The sequence below is a fragment of the Polypterus senegalus genome, chromosome 3, assembly GCF_016835505.1.
Source record: "Polypterus senegalus isolate Bchr_013 chromosome 3, ASM1683550v1, whole genome shotgun sequence".
Taxonomy (NCBI): Eukaryota; Metazoa; Chordata; class Cladistia; order Polypteriformes; family Polypteridae; genus Polypterus; species Polypterus senegalus.
In genome coordinates this window covers 106,240,400-106,257,018 of record NC_053156.1, presented here as the reverse complement: position 1 = coordinate 106,257,018, position 16,619 = coordinate 106,240,400, and the positions used below count along the sequence as shown (strand labels likewise).

Genomic DNA, 16,619 nt, shown 5'->3' with positions numbered 1-16,619 from the left:
GGTGCTTTATGTTCCTGAGCTGAGCAAGTGCCGTATGAGAATGTGATGTAGCCAGTAAGGATGGACTCTGCACTCATGCATTGTGCACCTGTAGGTTGGTGAGAAAAGATGTAGAAATGCAAGCTGTCTTCAGACATCTAAGAAAGCAGAAATGCTGGTATGCCATGTTTACAAAAGCCAAAATATGTTGTGCCCACTTCATTTCCTCAGTTATGTTCAGTGTAAGAAATTTTAACTTGCTCACTATTTTATTTTGTTATATTGACCGCATCTTTTTCACTGCAGATGGAATTGTGGTCTGTGTTCTGCTTCCTGAAGTCTATGACCAGCTCCTTGGTTTTGTTGGCATTAAGAATCAGATTGTTGTTATGGCGCCAATTAATTTAGCAAGTAGACCTCTTATCTCTAAGCCATCTCATCATTGTTGGTGGTCTGGCTGATAACTGGGGTGTCATCAGCAAATTTAATGATGGATTTGGAGCTGTGACTGACCTGACAGTCAATGGTGATAAATGAGTACACAGAGGCTCAGCAAACTTCCCTGTAGATTACCAGTGTCAAGAGTCAGAATGGAGGAGGTGATGTTGCCAATCTGCAAATTCCAAGACCTGTTGGTAATGAAGTCCAAAATCAATGCTGAGGTTGACTCTAAATCCTGAATTGATGGGATTGGTGGTCAGCTTTGCTTATACAATAGTGTTAAATGCTGAATTAAAGTCTATAAACAGGACTGTTGTAGGAGTTTGTATTATCCAGAAATGCCAGGATGATATGAACTACAAGGAATATGGGATCGTCTGAGATGATATGCAAAGTGGAGGTGATCATGACTATCTCAGTATTCTGTCTAATTTGTCTCAGTCCAGGTCTCTCAAAGTTCTTTATTCTAACCGAAGCGAGTGTCACCAGTGTGTTGTCATTCAGACAGTCCAATTTTGTTTTCTAAGACACAGGGATAACTTACTCGTGTGTTCTTTTGAAGTAGACAGGAGCCTCAGATTCTCTCAGAGAAATATTAAGGATGTCACTGTAGACATCAGCTAGTTGTTTGCTACAGAGTTTTAGAACACATGCTAAAATTCTTTCTGGACCAGATGCCTTGTGGACATTAACTTGTTTAAAAGTCCATAATGTTGTAACTCCAGTTGTAGTTGTTCTGATAATTCTAGAAAACCTATGCACTAGCATCCTTCATGGAAATGTTTCAGTAGATGTGCTCTGGGCCTACTTGGCCTGTTCGATTCAAGCTTAAACCTGTTCAGATTTAGATTGACTAGTCTGTTTTTAATATGCCTAACTGGCTGGATTAATAGCATTTTCTATCCACTTATCACCATCAGATTCTTTAGTTTAATTACCATCACTTCTTGTAAAATTGACTCATATCTTCTTCAACAGCATCCACTTTAGAATGCTTTGCAAATTCTGCTGTTCTTCTTTTAAAAATTATATGTAAAAGTAGGAGAGTATGAAGTATTTCTCCATTGCATGGTCACATTGATTCCTTTGGGCCACCCATGCATTGGGTGCCTTCCCAGTTTGGTTCCAGTTATGAATGCTATACATAATAATTATTAATGATGCTGTTCCATAAGAATATAAAAGGTGCATGCATAGTTCAGCGACTGGGGTTTCTGATCCATTACCGACTATTAAATGCTCTTTACTTTTTGAGAGCTGCCAATTTCTGGGATATATTGGACAGACTGCAAAAAAAAAACACTTGATAAAATCTTTCGGAGTCTACCCATGGTATTAAGAAGTGTTTTCACTGTAAAACAGTGCTTTACACACTGGCAATGAATAAACACTGAAGAGAAACTGCATCTGCCTTTAGCCTGAACACAAATCTTGATTGATTTATTAGGTTACATTATAAGCAGGAATTCTTCTATTTACAAAGACACTCCTTGGACATTGAAATCATATTTGCCATCAGTTTAATAGTAAAAATTAATCTTGCAATTTCTAAGAGTCAGTATTTCTCCTGTTTATGATCATAGTGGCTAGCATCATTGAATTCTTCTTCTTCTTTTGGCTGCTTCCGTTAGGGGTCACCACAGCGGATCATCTTTTTCCATATCTTCCTGTCCTCCACATCTTGCTCTGTCACACCCAGCACCTGCATGTCCTTCTGTCACCACATCCATAAACCTTCTCTTAGGCCTTCCTCTTTTCCTTTTGCCTGGCAGCTCGATCTTTAACATCCTTTTCCCAATACACTTAGCATCTCTCCTGTGCACATGACCAAACCAACACAATCTCGCCTCTCTGACTTTGTCTCCCAAATGTCCAACCTGAGCTGACCCTCTAATGTACTCATTTCTAATCCTCGTCACACCCAGTGCAAATTTTAGCATTTTTAATTCTGCTACCTCCAGCTCTGTCTCCTGCTTTCTGGTCAGTATAAAGAATAATTTACTTGTGAGGTTTCACAATTTTGTCATTTTTTTTCACTGCATTAGAATTCCAATAGACCAGTTCTGAGTCTCATTTGAAAATAATAAGATCCACATGTCTTTTAAAAACCACTCCTGAAAGGGATTTAGAATTTATAAACAAACACAGATAAATCTCCAAGCCACACTGGCTTAAATAGCATCATCACAAATTGTAATTTCTGGGAAGTGGAATGTTAGCAACAGCATCAAAGTTCATGACAGCCATTGCTGTAGCAGTGTGGTGGCAGGCAATGTGGTTAAGGCTTTGGACTTCACACCCTAAGGTTGTGGGTTCAAATCTGGCTACTGACACTGTGACCATGGGCATGTTACTTGTTCCAATTGGAAAACAAAATGGGGCAGCACGGTGGCGCAGTGGTTCACTTCCCGGTCCTCCCAGCGTGGAGTTTGCATATTCTCCCTGTGTCTGCGTGGGTTTCCTCCAGGTGCTCCGGTTTCCTCCCACAGTCGAAAGACATGCAGGTTGGGTGGATTGGCGATTCTAAATTGTCCCTTGTGTGTGCTTGGAGTGTGGGTGTGTGTGTGTGCCCTATGTTGGGTTGATGCCCTGCCCAGGATTGGTTCCTGCCTCCCGCCCTGTGTTGGCAGGGATTGGCTCCAGCAGATCCCCGTGACCCTGTGTTCGGATTCAGCGGGTTGGAAAATGGATGGATGGAAAGCCAAATGAATATAACCAATTGTATCATAAATATTGTAAGTCGCCTTGGATGAAGGAATCAGCCAAATAAGTAAATGTGGCACATTTGGAAAAACAAAAGGGTGACACAAAGTAAGACAAGCATAACAATAAAATTCATTGATTCCAAAAACAAATCAAAAGTGAAGCAAAATGTCTGTACTTTAAAGCTCAAAGAAGATATCAAAGTTCAAGGGAAAATGTATTCTATCTCCATAAATACATAAATAACAAAACAAAAAAGAATCTCAACATGGTTTAAGTTTAAGTCCTTGAACCGGATGCTTCTTGAATAGGCTCATCACCTCATGGCTGGGGCAAAGCAGGAATAGAGAATTAATGAATGATATGTTCAGCCGAGTGAAACCACCTCCTATTGGTTGGTAAAAGAGCAACTGAGTAGTCTTTCAGAAAGGAGTCAGAATATAAAACATCCCCTTTTACATTTTTATTCCTGTGAATGAAAAGTAGGGGAATCATCCAGAATGCAAACAAATGAAAATACAATTAGAACAGGGAACAAACTTTACATGTTGGCATCTTTATTATATATTTCTTTATACCAAAAAACAGTAATTGTTTATAATATTAACTTGTACATCTGCTAAGGGTTTTTTGATTTTTTTTGGGTGGAATTAACACTGTTATACCTACTATACATAGGTCAGATTAAGTAGTCAAAATGTAAATTACCACATAGGAGCAAATATTCAGTAATATACTGTACATATACAATGAGGAGTTGGTTGATTGGGACACTTTGGACCTTACACAGCCTGATTGAGATTATAAAAAAAACCTGCTTTTTTATTGTACTACACTGTTAAAAATTGTCCTTTCCCACTATAGTAAATTGAGATTTCATTTTCTTTATGATTATTAAATTGAACATACTCTATGATCTTAATCATAATTATTTTTTACAGTTTGTAGTTTAGAACTAGGCTGACCCGCCTTTTAAGGCGACCGACTTTTAAGTTGACCACTTCTTAAGGCAATTCAATATGTAGATCAATTTTATATTTTATACAAACTCATTAATTTGGTTATATTGCATTTGAGCGGTATTACTTTAATACTCATAGTTTCTGTTATTTTTGTGATGAAATTTAAACTTTTTTTTCTATATTGAGGTCGCCCTTTTGAACCCCCCTGATATTTACTATGCGGTGAGGCATTTGTACTCCATCAACATTAATTATTTCAGGAGACATAATTTTGTCTATTTTTCCAGCGCATCGCGCACAAAAGCAAGGGAACGATGGGAGCACCAGAACTCTACTCACATCATGTCGCTTTGTACCGCAAGCTGCAAGTAGTAAGTCTGTGATAAGCGGAATACCGCTACGCTTTCCACTCACGGGACGGAAGGACAATCCCAACCACTTTTCTATAGTAAGAAAAAAGAAGAAGATATCGCCCAGTCTGGAGTAGAAAATCATCTTTTACCTGGAAAAACGAAACTACAAATCCCATCGTGCATTGCAAAATGTTCGGGGCGTGTGGGAAACTCCGCGCCTGCGTAGCACTCACGGGACAGAAGGACAATCCCGACCGCTTTTATACGGAAGGATACTGCATAAAGTACTTGTTTCCTAAGTATAACAATATGCCATTTACATTTACAGATTTACACTTTTCAAAATGAAATTCAATGTACTGTTTTTTCTTTCTATTGTTGCTATCATTGACTACAGCTGTTTATAGCTATCTAAAAAATAGACATTTTGATTTGAGTCATGCTGATTTCAACAATATTCATGGTGCTAAATAAAGTAGGCGTAAAAAAAAAATCCCAGTCTTCCCATTTCAATTTTGGGAGCAGTTAGAAAATGTGGACGTCCAGTTAACTTCAGTGTAGAGCACTTTAAAAATGTTTTCCTTCTGAAGAGTTTGTTGAAAAACAAACTTTAACATCCTCTAGAAGTTTCCTATTGCAAACAAGTCTGACGAATAAACACATGGAATTAGTGGCTAACATGATGGCAGTTCATATTACCAGAGGGTGCAAAAAACAAATATGAAACCTCTCTCAGGAATATGAGAAGAGTGTGTTTCCCAGGAAGAGGGCTTAGGCATCTAACAATTAAGAACATGGTGAGAATTATGAAACAGTAAACCCACAAGATGAGCACATAATTATTCAGAAAATCACAAAGATAATCACTAAGCCCATAATTACATTATGGGAAAAGGCTGTTACCTGGCTCCTCGGCACAGCAGTATGATCTCTCTCTCGGCATGTACATTGGATAGAAAAGGTCCATTGCCTGTTGAAGGGAAAAAAAAACACTAAATACCATGCTGCTTAGGATCCGTCAAACATCATTCCTGCAATTAATACTTTTGATTACAGTAAAGTGGGATAATCATAATTAACACTGAATTGATCTGAACTGACACTGTGCACGATTACAGTGGTTAATGTTGCCCTCTCATGAATCCAGTATCTTGTTACCTTTAATGTCAATTGGTTTCTACCTCTATAATTTTTCTTTTTAAAAGTCTCGAGTAAATTATGTCATATGATTTGTTTTTGTTTACTACTCTGTTTGCGTGTTCAGAAAATTCTAAAAGATTGCTTTGATAGAGATATCTTCTTGTAAACTATAACTGACAGATTTATATTACTATTTTCATTCAAGAAATCTTGTAATTATTTCTGATTATAAGTCTGTGCCATGTGTACATGGTTTTTTTCCCACATACTTGCTTCCTTTGCACAGCTCTAAAAACATGGATGTTAGGTTGTTTGGAAATTCAAGATGCACCCCGTATGAACACGTTAGTGGACTATGCATGGACCGGTGCACCATTCAGGACTGGATTAATGTCAAATGATGCCCTAAGCACAACTTTACAACAGTGACCCTTAACCTTTCCATTGCTTAACTGACAACACATTAAGACTCAATAAGTACTAAATTAAAATAAGAGATTAAAAACTCACCCTATTTGTGTGAAAAAACAGGAAAGCAAATAATAAAATTAAGAACTTAAGGCTCCTTTACATGAGATTAATGTTAGCCAGACCCAGCCAGCTGTGTTTACACTCAATGGAAGTATAACTCTAACACAATGAGAAGGAAACACATGTGAACATCTTCAAACCAGATTTTTAAACTTGTGTCACTTACCGTGCCCAATAAAATGTTTTTTAACAAAGCATATTAAAGTTGAACATGACAGAACAATTACAAAAGATTCATGTAAAGCCGAGCTTGCCCGTAAAAGAGTTAAGGGCATGATAGCTAGGGGAAAAAACTCTGTGGTGCCCCACTACTCTTGGTGCTTCAAGCTCCTGCTTATTTTTCTTAATGGTTAACCATGGGTTGCTCCCTTGCACACAATTCAGTGGTTCTGAGATTGTTATGCAATGTCAAAAATTAAGCTGAATTGCATATTCAGTTGTACTCTACTAGTCATAGCCAAGTGAATGCAGCACTGACTAAACAATATAGATCCTAAGCACTGCAATAGGAAGTGGTGCCCTCATGGCGATCCAAATCACACTGAATGATGATAACAAGGAGGCCAAAATCATAATAACAGACAAAGAAGGAAAAGTGTGATGTAAACAGAATGTAAGCAAAACTCTGCTGCAGTTCTGGGTCTGATTACACATCTCTTGAACTTTTATGTGGCCACTGGGGTGAGCGTCCCATTTCCAATGTGCCCCAGTTCTTATTTCTCTGTCTTTCCCACAATCCAAGTATCTTCCTCATCTCACTCCCTGCAGTTCAGATCCAAAAAGCATCAAGCCATGAAACAGCTTTAAACCTCTTCCTAGTGTCTCTTCTGGCCAAGCTCCGGAACAAACTCTAGGGACTACAAAAACAACAGGCAAGAATCTAACAGTATCTGGTGCCCCAGCACCCTGACTTTTCAGTTTCCCCCAAAAAGCTGAATCTCTTAGTTGCTCACTACTTCCATTCCGGTACTATGCACTGCCACTTTAAGTACATGAGATTACTACTTTATCATCCTTCCAGTCTACACTTCAAAAAAAAAAAAAAAGAAAAGAAAAACAGCTTAGTCCCACTTCTCAGTTCCAATCTCTTTCTTTCTAAGTAGAGGGTCAACATCCTTAGTGTCCGGGGATAATTAACTATTTCCTTTCAAGTCTTACTCTTCCCTCACTTTTCTATTGGCCTACCGTGACATTCATTATATATTGTACACATACTCTATCTTCATACTACACTGGCCATTTCTAGTACATGCTTTGCTATCTCCCATAAAGCTTAGCAGGACATTGTCTCTGTCCCCTAATGACTTTTGCTGCCTGGCACCTTTTTGCATGCCAAGAAACCTATTGTAGCATTTACTGTCTTTGTTCATTTTTTATTATTTTACTTATTTCTTTTTGTTGCCACATTTAGAAATAATGATTGTTGGTATATATATCAGTTTTTAAAAATTCTTGATATGTGTTTTGTTTCAACAAGTAGTAGGGTTTATGTGACAAATCTTTAAATGACTTCAAAAAATTAAAACTTACATTATCTTAAATAACTTATGTATGCAGTAAAGGACACATTTAATAACATTTCAAAAGGAGAACCCAATGGCTCACACACCATTCATCTTGGATCAACCATTTTGAAAAATATTGAAATGCATTTCAGTAACTTCTCCCCTGGAACTGTAAGTGCAATGGAAATGAAAACCTGAAGACATGTACTGTAACATGTTCAGTATTTATGTTCAGTGAGTTGTGTGTTAGCCTGGGTTCCTGTCCGGCTTATGTTTAAATGTCATTTTGTTTGTTTTAGATCCATTAATTGCAATCATTTATGTTAATGATTGTCATGTTTTTTTTTATTATTTGTTTAATTAAGTATTTTCTGTCTGTTTTGTTTATTATTTGTTGTCTGATGTTCCCTGTATTTTGTAGGTGGTTCTCTAAGAGGCAAGGCCACCTCTCCATCATCATTGAGGGACTGCTCCCAACCCTGTAAAGGCTTATGGGAAATATAGTCTCTTGTCATTCTTTGAATGTGCTTGGTGAGTTCTCCTTTTGAGTATTGCTTTTTTAGATCTACTGGTTTTTATGATGTTTTGCTACTGTTTTAAGGATTCTTATTTTTGGTTAAACATATTGGAATTTGAATTTGGAGGATTGCTTTTTAGGCAATTCATTTTTCCTCCTTTTTCCTTGTTAAGCATTTTCTTTTATTTTACATTTTTTGTTATTAAATCTTCAGTTGTCTGTATCTCCAGCTGTAGTTTTTAAAGTTCTCCCCAAGAAGAAATATACTTTAAGCTTTTGATACTCACTATTTCTTTTGAATATAAAAGCCTAACTTCCATTCTGAGGCCTTGTATGGCTTATAGCCTCCCATTGGCCTGGCACCAGTCTTACCATGGAGTGAGACCTGTTTTGTGGGCTATTTTTGTGGAGCCATCATATTAATAGCACTGATTAGGTTATTTGGCAAATATAACATATATATTTTTTTATTACTCTTTAATTTAATATTGTTTTTTGTATCAGTATACTGCTGCTGGATTATGTGAATTTCCCTTTGGGATTAATAAAGTATCTATCTATCTATCTATCTATCTATCTATCTATCTATCTATCTATCTATCTATCTATCTATCTATCTATCTATCTATCTATCTATCTATCTATCTATAAATTGGCCAAATGGATCTGTGCATGAGTGCCGCTTTCTATGAAGTGGTGCCCTTTCCAGGGCTGATTCCTGCCTTGCTTCTAGTGATGACGGGAGAGGTCTGGTGTTCCATGACCATGTAAAAATCAAGTGAGTGTATCATGTTGCCATATTTAACTGTAACTTTGCACATAATGTCCTTATTAAAAGTTTGCCCAAAGCCTCTGACTTTCGTAAAAATTGACACCAACAGAACAAGCAATAAAAATATTGGGACTTTTTTGCAAAGTATTTTCTAACAACCTCTCATAATCCTGTAGGGAAAGGTAAGTTATGAGAACAGTATACAATAGGTACAGTGCACGATCATGTATGCAATGAGAATAAGAGATGTGTAAGTATTTCCCTGTATAATTACTCGACATGGTAATAATACCCATTTGCACAGTAGTTGATCAGGTAATTACTGAATATTTACAGTTTATGTAGACTTTATTAATAGATAGCTAATATAGTAGAATTATAGATACATAGATAAACTTAAAGTATCACATTTTAAGCTGCACTGTAAGTCCCTTCTGATCTTAAATATCCATTATTTATACATATTAGATGACTGGAAAACAATAAGCTACGATGAACTGAATGGCCTGATTCAAGTAATGTTTTTGTAAAAAAATATTGTATTAAAAATTTTTGTTGTATCCATTGTTTTCTCTTGTTCTTTACTTTTTTCATTTATTCTCTTGTTTTCTTGTTCATTTCAATGGCGAAGTGATAACAAGAGATGCTCATTTTACAGCAAGTGCTGGCAATTGACATTATAAGTATTGTGAGCACTGAGTCTGAGTACTTTTGTGTCATTGGAACAGAGATTAGAGGATAAACTCTTATAGCAGTGCATACCAGAGGAGCCAGAAAGGCAACAGAGATTTGTAAGAGACACAAAATAGGGGATATACACCCACTCTGAGACAGACGCCAGTTCTGCCTGAAGCTAAAGTTCATTTGAGGAGTATGAAGGCAGTCCACAGAGATGTAAAAGAGGAAGTTGACTGGTAGAGATTAGCTCTTTGAAGAAAGACTGACTAGTCACCCACTCAGATGTTACATAATCCTTCCATTCAGTTGTTTTATTCACTTTTTCCTATTCGGGTAAAGGTGAGAAGATAAATAATATCCCTATGTATTGATCAGTCAAAAAAGAGGTGTGAAATGGATTAGTTAAGTCTTTTTAAATGTTAACGTACCTCAGTGTGTATAAATAGAACAATCCTTTTTAATTCTTTTGAGGACTGAGCTTGTCAGCCACAAATTGATGATCAAATACACTCCAAATGTTGGATTTAAGCAGCATGATAAAAATGAAAGTGCAGCAGTAAATACATCAAACACAGACAAGGGGACTTTTAGCAGCTTTTCTTACTTTTTAAATTTCTACCTACTATATGTCAATAAGAGTTGCGCTTCAGTGACAAGTACAAGCTTTTTCTTACTGTAATTTAAAGCAAACAATTCAAAGATAACAAAATATGTGTACAAATATCAGCCTTTGCACAATACTGATTAAACATAATTTTGGACAGTCTTAAAAGACATTTAAGTGTAGTGTCTATTTTTCATACAGATTGCTTTGGACTTAATTATAATTATGGGTTTTTGAAGCTTGGAAAATGTTAACATACCCCAAAGTCTCTTACCAGTTTTACTCAAATGTTACTTGGGCTGTTGCCTATTCATTAGTAATAGCACAACTACATTGCTGTGACATTTTTTTAATTGGATAAGCAGCCATTCTCAGCCTACTAGAGCCTCCAATACATAAGGGGACTCCAAACATTATACTTATAATTAACAAGAAACCAAAGTAAGTAGCGTCTGGCATGGAAAAGCAGAGAACATCTTTACTTCATACTACTTGGAAATCAACTCGCCTCTTGCTTATGGTGTCTTCTTTTTAGAATTTGTCTGTTCTCCTAGTATTTCAATGGATTTCCACTTGGGACTCTTTTTTTTAATTCTAACATTAGAATAAAGGCTGTTAGGTTGATGGGTGCAAATCAATTCACCTAGCGGGAGGATGAGTGCTAGCACATGCCCTGGAATGAACTGGTATTCTCTTCAGGGCTGCTTTACACTCTTTTCTGAGGCTCTGTGAGTAGGTATGGGAGAATATAAGTTGCACCAAATGGATGGTTGTTAAAATGGCACAGTATGAAAATGAATGCAAGATTTTACTCAATAGGCTAGTATCCTGTCTAGGACTGACTATTGTTTAAGTCTGCTTTCTCCAGAAAATCTTTACCTAAGCATGTTTAAAGCGGTAAATGGTCATAATGAGAAGCCAGTCCCATCACATCCAGGTAAAATACAGAAGTCATCCCTGAACAGGATACTAGCCTATTGTAGGGCCCATTCACACACATGCACACACACACACACACACACACACACATACACACACCAGATATCTAACCTGAATAATGAAGAAGGAAAACCACAGCACCCAAAGTAAACCCAGTAAAAGCAGAAACACGAACAAAATGCAAAATTCACATAGATGACAACCAATAGATAGATAGATAGATAGATACTTTATTAATCCCAAGGGGAAATTCACATAATCCAGCAGCAGTATACTGATACAAAGAAACAATATTAAATTAAATAGTAATAAAAATAAAAAAAGTTCAAATAAAATTAATGTTAGCATTTACTCCCCCGGGTGGAATTGAAGAGTCGCATAGTGTGGGGAAGGAACGATCTCCTCAGTCTGTCAGTGGAGCAGGACAGTGACAAAAGTCTGTCACTGAAGCTACTCCTCTGCCTGGAGATGACACTGTTCAGTGGATGCAGTGGATTATTCATGATTGACAGGAGTTTGCTTAATGCCCGTCGCTCTGCCACAGATGTTAAACTGTCCAACTTTACAATAAATCCTAAACATGGCATCATCAGAAATCAGAAGGGTGTGTCTCAAAGAAGAAAGCTGACAAAGCCAACAAGCATTGATCTGTTGCATAAAAAGGTGATCTGTCCAACCTTGGTAACTATAGGCATATTTATTTTCAATTATAGACACATTAATTGAGGCAATAATTAGAGAAAGCGATTGTATTAAAAGCGGGGCATAGAAAAATCAGTTACTTCAGTATTTCACTACAACTGTCTATTTTAAATACTGTAACCATGAATAATAAAACATAGTAAAAAGTAGAAGTAAAAAACTAAAATGTATTAAAAGTAAATAAAAATGACATTACATTAACACCTTGTCAAAAACAATATTATGGATGACTTTATCCTCTAACTTATTCTCTAAATGTTGTTTTTTTGCATTTCTGTTCTCATGTGATTCAGGATTTTTTTCTCTTTTTTGTTTATTGGTCAATTCTCTTTGTTCTTCATTTTTATTATATGCAGTTCTTTTTTGTTCATTTTCTTCTTTTCGACCTTCATTATCAGCTCTTGCTTCTGTTTTTCTATCTCAATCTAAAATTCAACACTCTTGAATAGATAGCTTTTCTGCCTTGCCATTATAACCAACTGCGTTGAAGGGCAAGTTAGCCCTATGATTGTCACACGGTGATACAGAGAGAGGACGTGTGCAGTAGGAGTAGGAGGGGAGTGGTCAAGGCTGAATATTGTGGACATGATGGAAAACTTTTTAAATATAATAATAATAATAATAATAATAATAATAATAATAATAATGAATTTTATTTATAGAGGACCATTCCAAATTCCTTTATAATGTCAAAAGCAAACCACTAAAATCAGCTATGTCTGTTAGTGGATATTTAACACAGTTTAGACAATGCAGATCAAATTTCACTTGAGTGTTAATTGTAGGATAAAGCAATACAAGCTTTTAATTCTAGAGGAACATAAGAACAACATCTTACCTTCACTCTTTAATGACATCATGTCAGTTTATACTATACTGCTGTTCATGTTCAACCCCTTTTTAGAGCACATTTACAGTGCTATTAAAGTACATGCAAGTTAATCAATTTATTAATAGTCACAGAGTATTTCAGAAACAAATATAAACGGCAGTGCTGCAATTAAAGGACTAGCATCTTACTGATCAGTTCACAATTCTTCCCAATGTATAAAACCATTACAGAATCACAGTGAATGGGAACAGATTATTAGACAAAAAAACTAATGGGTTAAAAGTCAAAAGATGAGAAAGTTGGAAATACACAGTACATGGCCAGTATGAACATATTTTTAACATATAAAAATTTGACTAATATATGGATAACAGTATTTTCTAAAGAAACACCTTTGTTCTTTTTACTTCTAAATACATCCTCAAGTGTAGCTTTGGTTACTCATTTATTGCCCCATATTTAAAACAAGTAGGCATATGACAGTTTATTTTAATAGTTAATTTTAGTATACACATCTGTAGTGTTTTTGATTTGTCAAATTACACCATTTGTTGTTTTAAAATGTTTAAATTTTACTAAATATATTTCATTATACAGTTACAGTATTTACTGTATTTATAAGCTGCATCAAATTAATTTTAAAACAGTAAACTGATTTGTAATTGAAGTTGCATTGAATGATTTTGTTATTAAGATAGATGAGTTCACAAATTTAACAATGCTTTTTAGTTGGTGACTTTGAAATTTTAAAACTTTGTACAGCATGCTGTATTAGTAATATCTCAAATGTCATATTTCAATATTAGTAGTCCACTGGAAGCCAAGTTATTTCATGTCTGTCACATAAGCAATCGCAGAAGGTGCTTTTTGCATTATATTTAAATGCACCCAAAAATAATTAAAAAGGTATATGTATAGTGTATGTATAATATATATGTATAGTGAAATATACAGTGCCATGTGTTATTTTGTACAATACTATATATGTCACATTGTAGCATCCAGTGAAAAATGTACAGTATAATAATACACCAATGTTTTAAATGGGGTGGTTTTAGTTATTAAAACCGTGTACTGCTTGGAGACATTTTCTGAATCTGTTGGTTTAAACGTTGATGTCGTGAAGACATAATGGTAAGAGTGCAATGAGTTTAGACTACTGTATTAAGTAAAAAGCAGGGCTGCTGATCAGTATTTCTAATTGACGACAAGACAAATTCTATGTTTCTACTGGTGTCATGTCTGAATGTTGGGTACTATATGTATTCAAAAAAGGACGGAAAATGTATATACCTCCTGCAATTTTGTATGAAAATATGACCATAGAAGAAAAAAGGAAGAAAATATTGGGAATGCCTTTGAGAATCAGTACATTTACATGCACACACAAAGCCCAGATAAGGTGAGTAACATGGTTTGGGCAGAATCCTAATTTCTTAAAAATCCTCATTTATATGGGCAGGTATGCTTCTGGAGCTCCCCTTTGGCAAAATACTCCTACGTTATTAAACTGCACCAAAACAAGTTAAAAGTCATCATCAGCAGCCAATGTGAATCCAAAAACAAGCATGAAGCCTGCGATTTTTTTTTTTGTATTTTATAGATACCTTTAGTTCTTTATGTGCTGTGAAGTAAATAACATTCATCCCCTTTATATATCACCAAAAGACCTGCGCCACCATTGATTTGCAATATGAACACTGACTACCACTGGTCACCTGATTACACTGGTTAAACATATTTAACTGACACTATTAAAATGTTTCTGTTACTGGATTACATGCAGCATACTCTTTTCTGCTTGGCTGTGCAACGGAGCCCTCCAAAGGAGCGGCATATTGGTATGGGTGTGTCTTGCTTAACATCCAGTTCTAATGAGATAATAATAACACAGCTATTTTTACTTCAATAAAATACTCATTGAGTGGTGCAGTGAGAGTAATATGGAAAAAGATGATCTGCTGTGGCAAACCCTAACAGGAGCAGCTGAAAGAAGAAGAAGGTGCAATGAGAGTAACAACACTAAAGCAGCTATCGTATTTAGAATAGTTTGACCCTTCCGTGGACCATTATATTGTTACTAGTTAATTACAATCAGATGCATTAAACTAATAAACAATATGAGGTTAATTTCAGTTTGTTTATAAAGCCGCGTCAGGGATGTTGATCTAAAAAGAAAGGGTAACCACACAGGAACAGTAGCACTGCTTTGACGCTGGGTGCCACCAGTCTGTAAAACCGAGCGCAGAACTTGCGTACGACAGGGTATGAGGTACCTTGGAAATGTGCGTGGCTTTACAGCAAGTTTAGGTTTTATACATCGTGATTTGAATGTGGAAACGTTCTTACGCAACATTTCTGTGCGTATGCATGAGGACCCATATTATTAAAGCGCATGTCAACACACTCAATGAAAAGAGAGTCAGCCTTACATAACGTCTTAATTCTTACTCACCATCTGTTTGCCAACAGAATATCTGTTTAAAGTCAAGCTTCAGAGATGCAACTTTCATCCATGCTATGTTTATAATTCAAAGTAAAAAAAAAATCTTTAGTTTGTCTCCCCCAGTAAGGAGTTGCTGTTAGCTTTGCATCTTCCCTTCATAAATGTGAATATCAGTACTTATTCTTTGTCTCAGTTTGCTTGGTTTAAAACATTCAATTCCTTCTGATTTGGTACATTAATTATATCCTTAGCCCTGGATTAAGTATTTCAACTTCTTTTATCATTGTTTTATTCTTCTTATGATAAATTGTCAAGAACAAAATTGTACAAAGTATTTTAGTTATTATCATACAAATGTTAAGTTAATTTTCTCCTAGGCATTTTTATATGGAATCATCAATCACAATAATTACATTGAACTATTACATTTTGCTATACCAGTATCCTTTTATTTCACGGCATTTTTTTTTGTGCTTACTGCAAAAATTCTCATACTTTCTCTGTCAGCTCTTACTATTAGCAAATTTCTATGAAAGTTTCTTTATTATTCCATATTTCACTTCAGAGCTACAGCACTTGCAGGAATATTCTTTCATCTCTGCTTGTTATACTGCGTTGTAATCTTTTTTGTGTTATAAAATCTTTTGCTATGGCAGACACTGCAGCAAATTAACTAAAACAGTAAAAGTCAGCTTATTTCTTACATTTTCTGTGTGTTGTCTGGCCAAAAGTTTTGTGACTAATGTGCTTACAAATCAGCATTTTGCAAGGAGTGTACGTTCCAATCCTGACACCCTATTGTTCACATATGTGTAATATTTTCATTTGATATTTAGAACGTATGAAATGGGTTGGAAAAAACAGCAGCTGCAAGGGAAACATTGAACTGAAGTGGAAATCGTTGATCTGGAACTTGGTTCTGCAGGTGTTTTCAATATAGATTTATTTGAGAAGTGCCGTGTTATTTGTTTAGCCTTTGTAAATTTAAAGGTTAGACTAAATTCTCACCTCTTCTCTTCTGGATTGCAAAGTTTTTATTCTTAATCAGTAACACATAACAGTACGGTTTGTCTAAATCTTCCATTGCTGTTTGTGATTTGCTATGATCGGCAGGTATTATGGTTTTTGTGACTAAGCAGCTGTGCCTGAATCAACAAACTACAGTTCTCTGGTTCTCTTTGTGGTCTTTGGCAAGCCAAGATCTGCCTGTAGTTTGACATTTTTTCCTCTTAAAAATTTAATTTTCAATAAAAATAATTACAGTCAATTTCCAAATTACAGTCAATTTCCTTCTGGTGGGCTGCATATTCAGTGCTTGTTTTGCTTGGTGGTGCTGCCCAAAGTGTGCACTGTGAACAGAGCAATAAACAATAAAGAACTAATGAGTGCTTGCATTTCAAGTTGATTGAAATTCTAAGCTGTATCCGTGCTTTTGATCCTTTCAGATTAATCTGCTTGGACAACTGCAAACATTCATCTGTGATTTCTGTGCTCTTCCTCTTGATCTTTATCAAG

General features: G+C 35.8%; 1 protein-coding gene and 1 long non-coding RNA gene across 2 annotated transcripts in view; one reads left to right on the top strand and one right to left on the bottom strand.

The window, feature by feature from the left end:
* The window catches only part of sgk1 (serum/glucocorticoid regulated kinase 1), a 189,580-nt gene that overhangs the window by 60,049 nt on the left and 112,912 nt on the right, over positions 1-16,619 (bottom strand). The window contains exon 4 of the mRNA XM_039747727.1: positions 5,342-5,408. Within this exon, the coding sequence (XP_039603661.1) occupies positions 5,342-5,408 (67 nt within the window). The remainder of the gene's footprint in view (positions 1-5,341; positions 5,409-16,619) is intronic.
* LOC120525445 overlaps positions 1-16,619 on the top strand; it is a 72,038-nt gene that overhangs the window by 54,148 nt on the left and 1,271 nt on the right. The window contains exon 5 of the long non-coding RNA XR_005632956.1: positions 8,036-8,145. This is a non-coding gene — a long non-coding RNA (uncharacterized LOC120525445). The remainder of the gene's footprint in view (positions 1-8,035; positions 8,146-16,619) is intronic.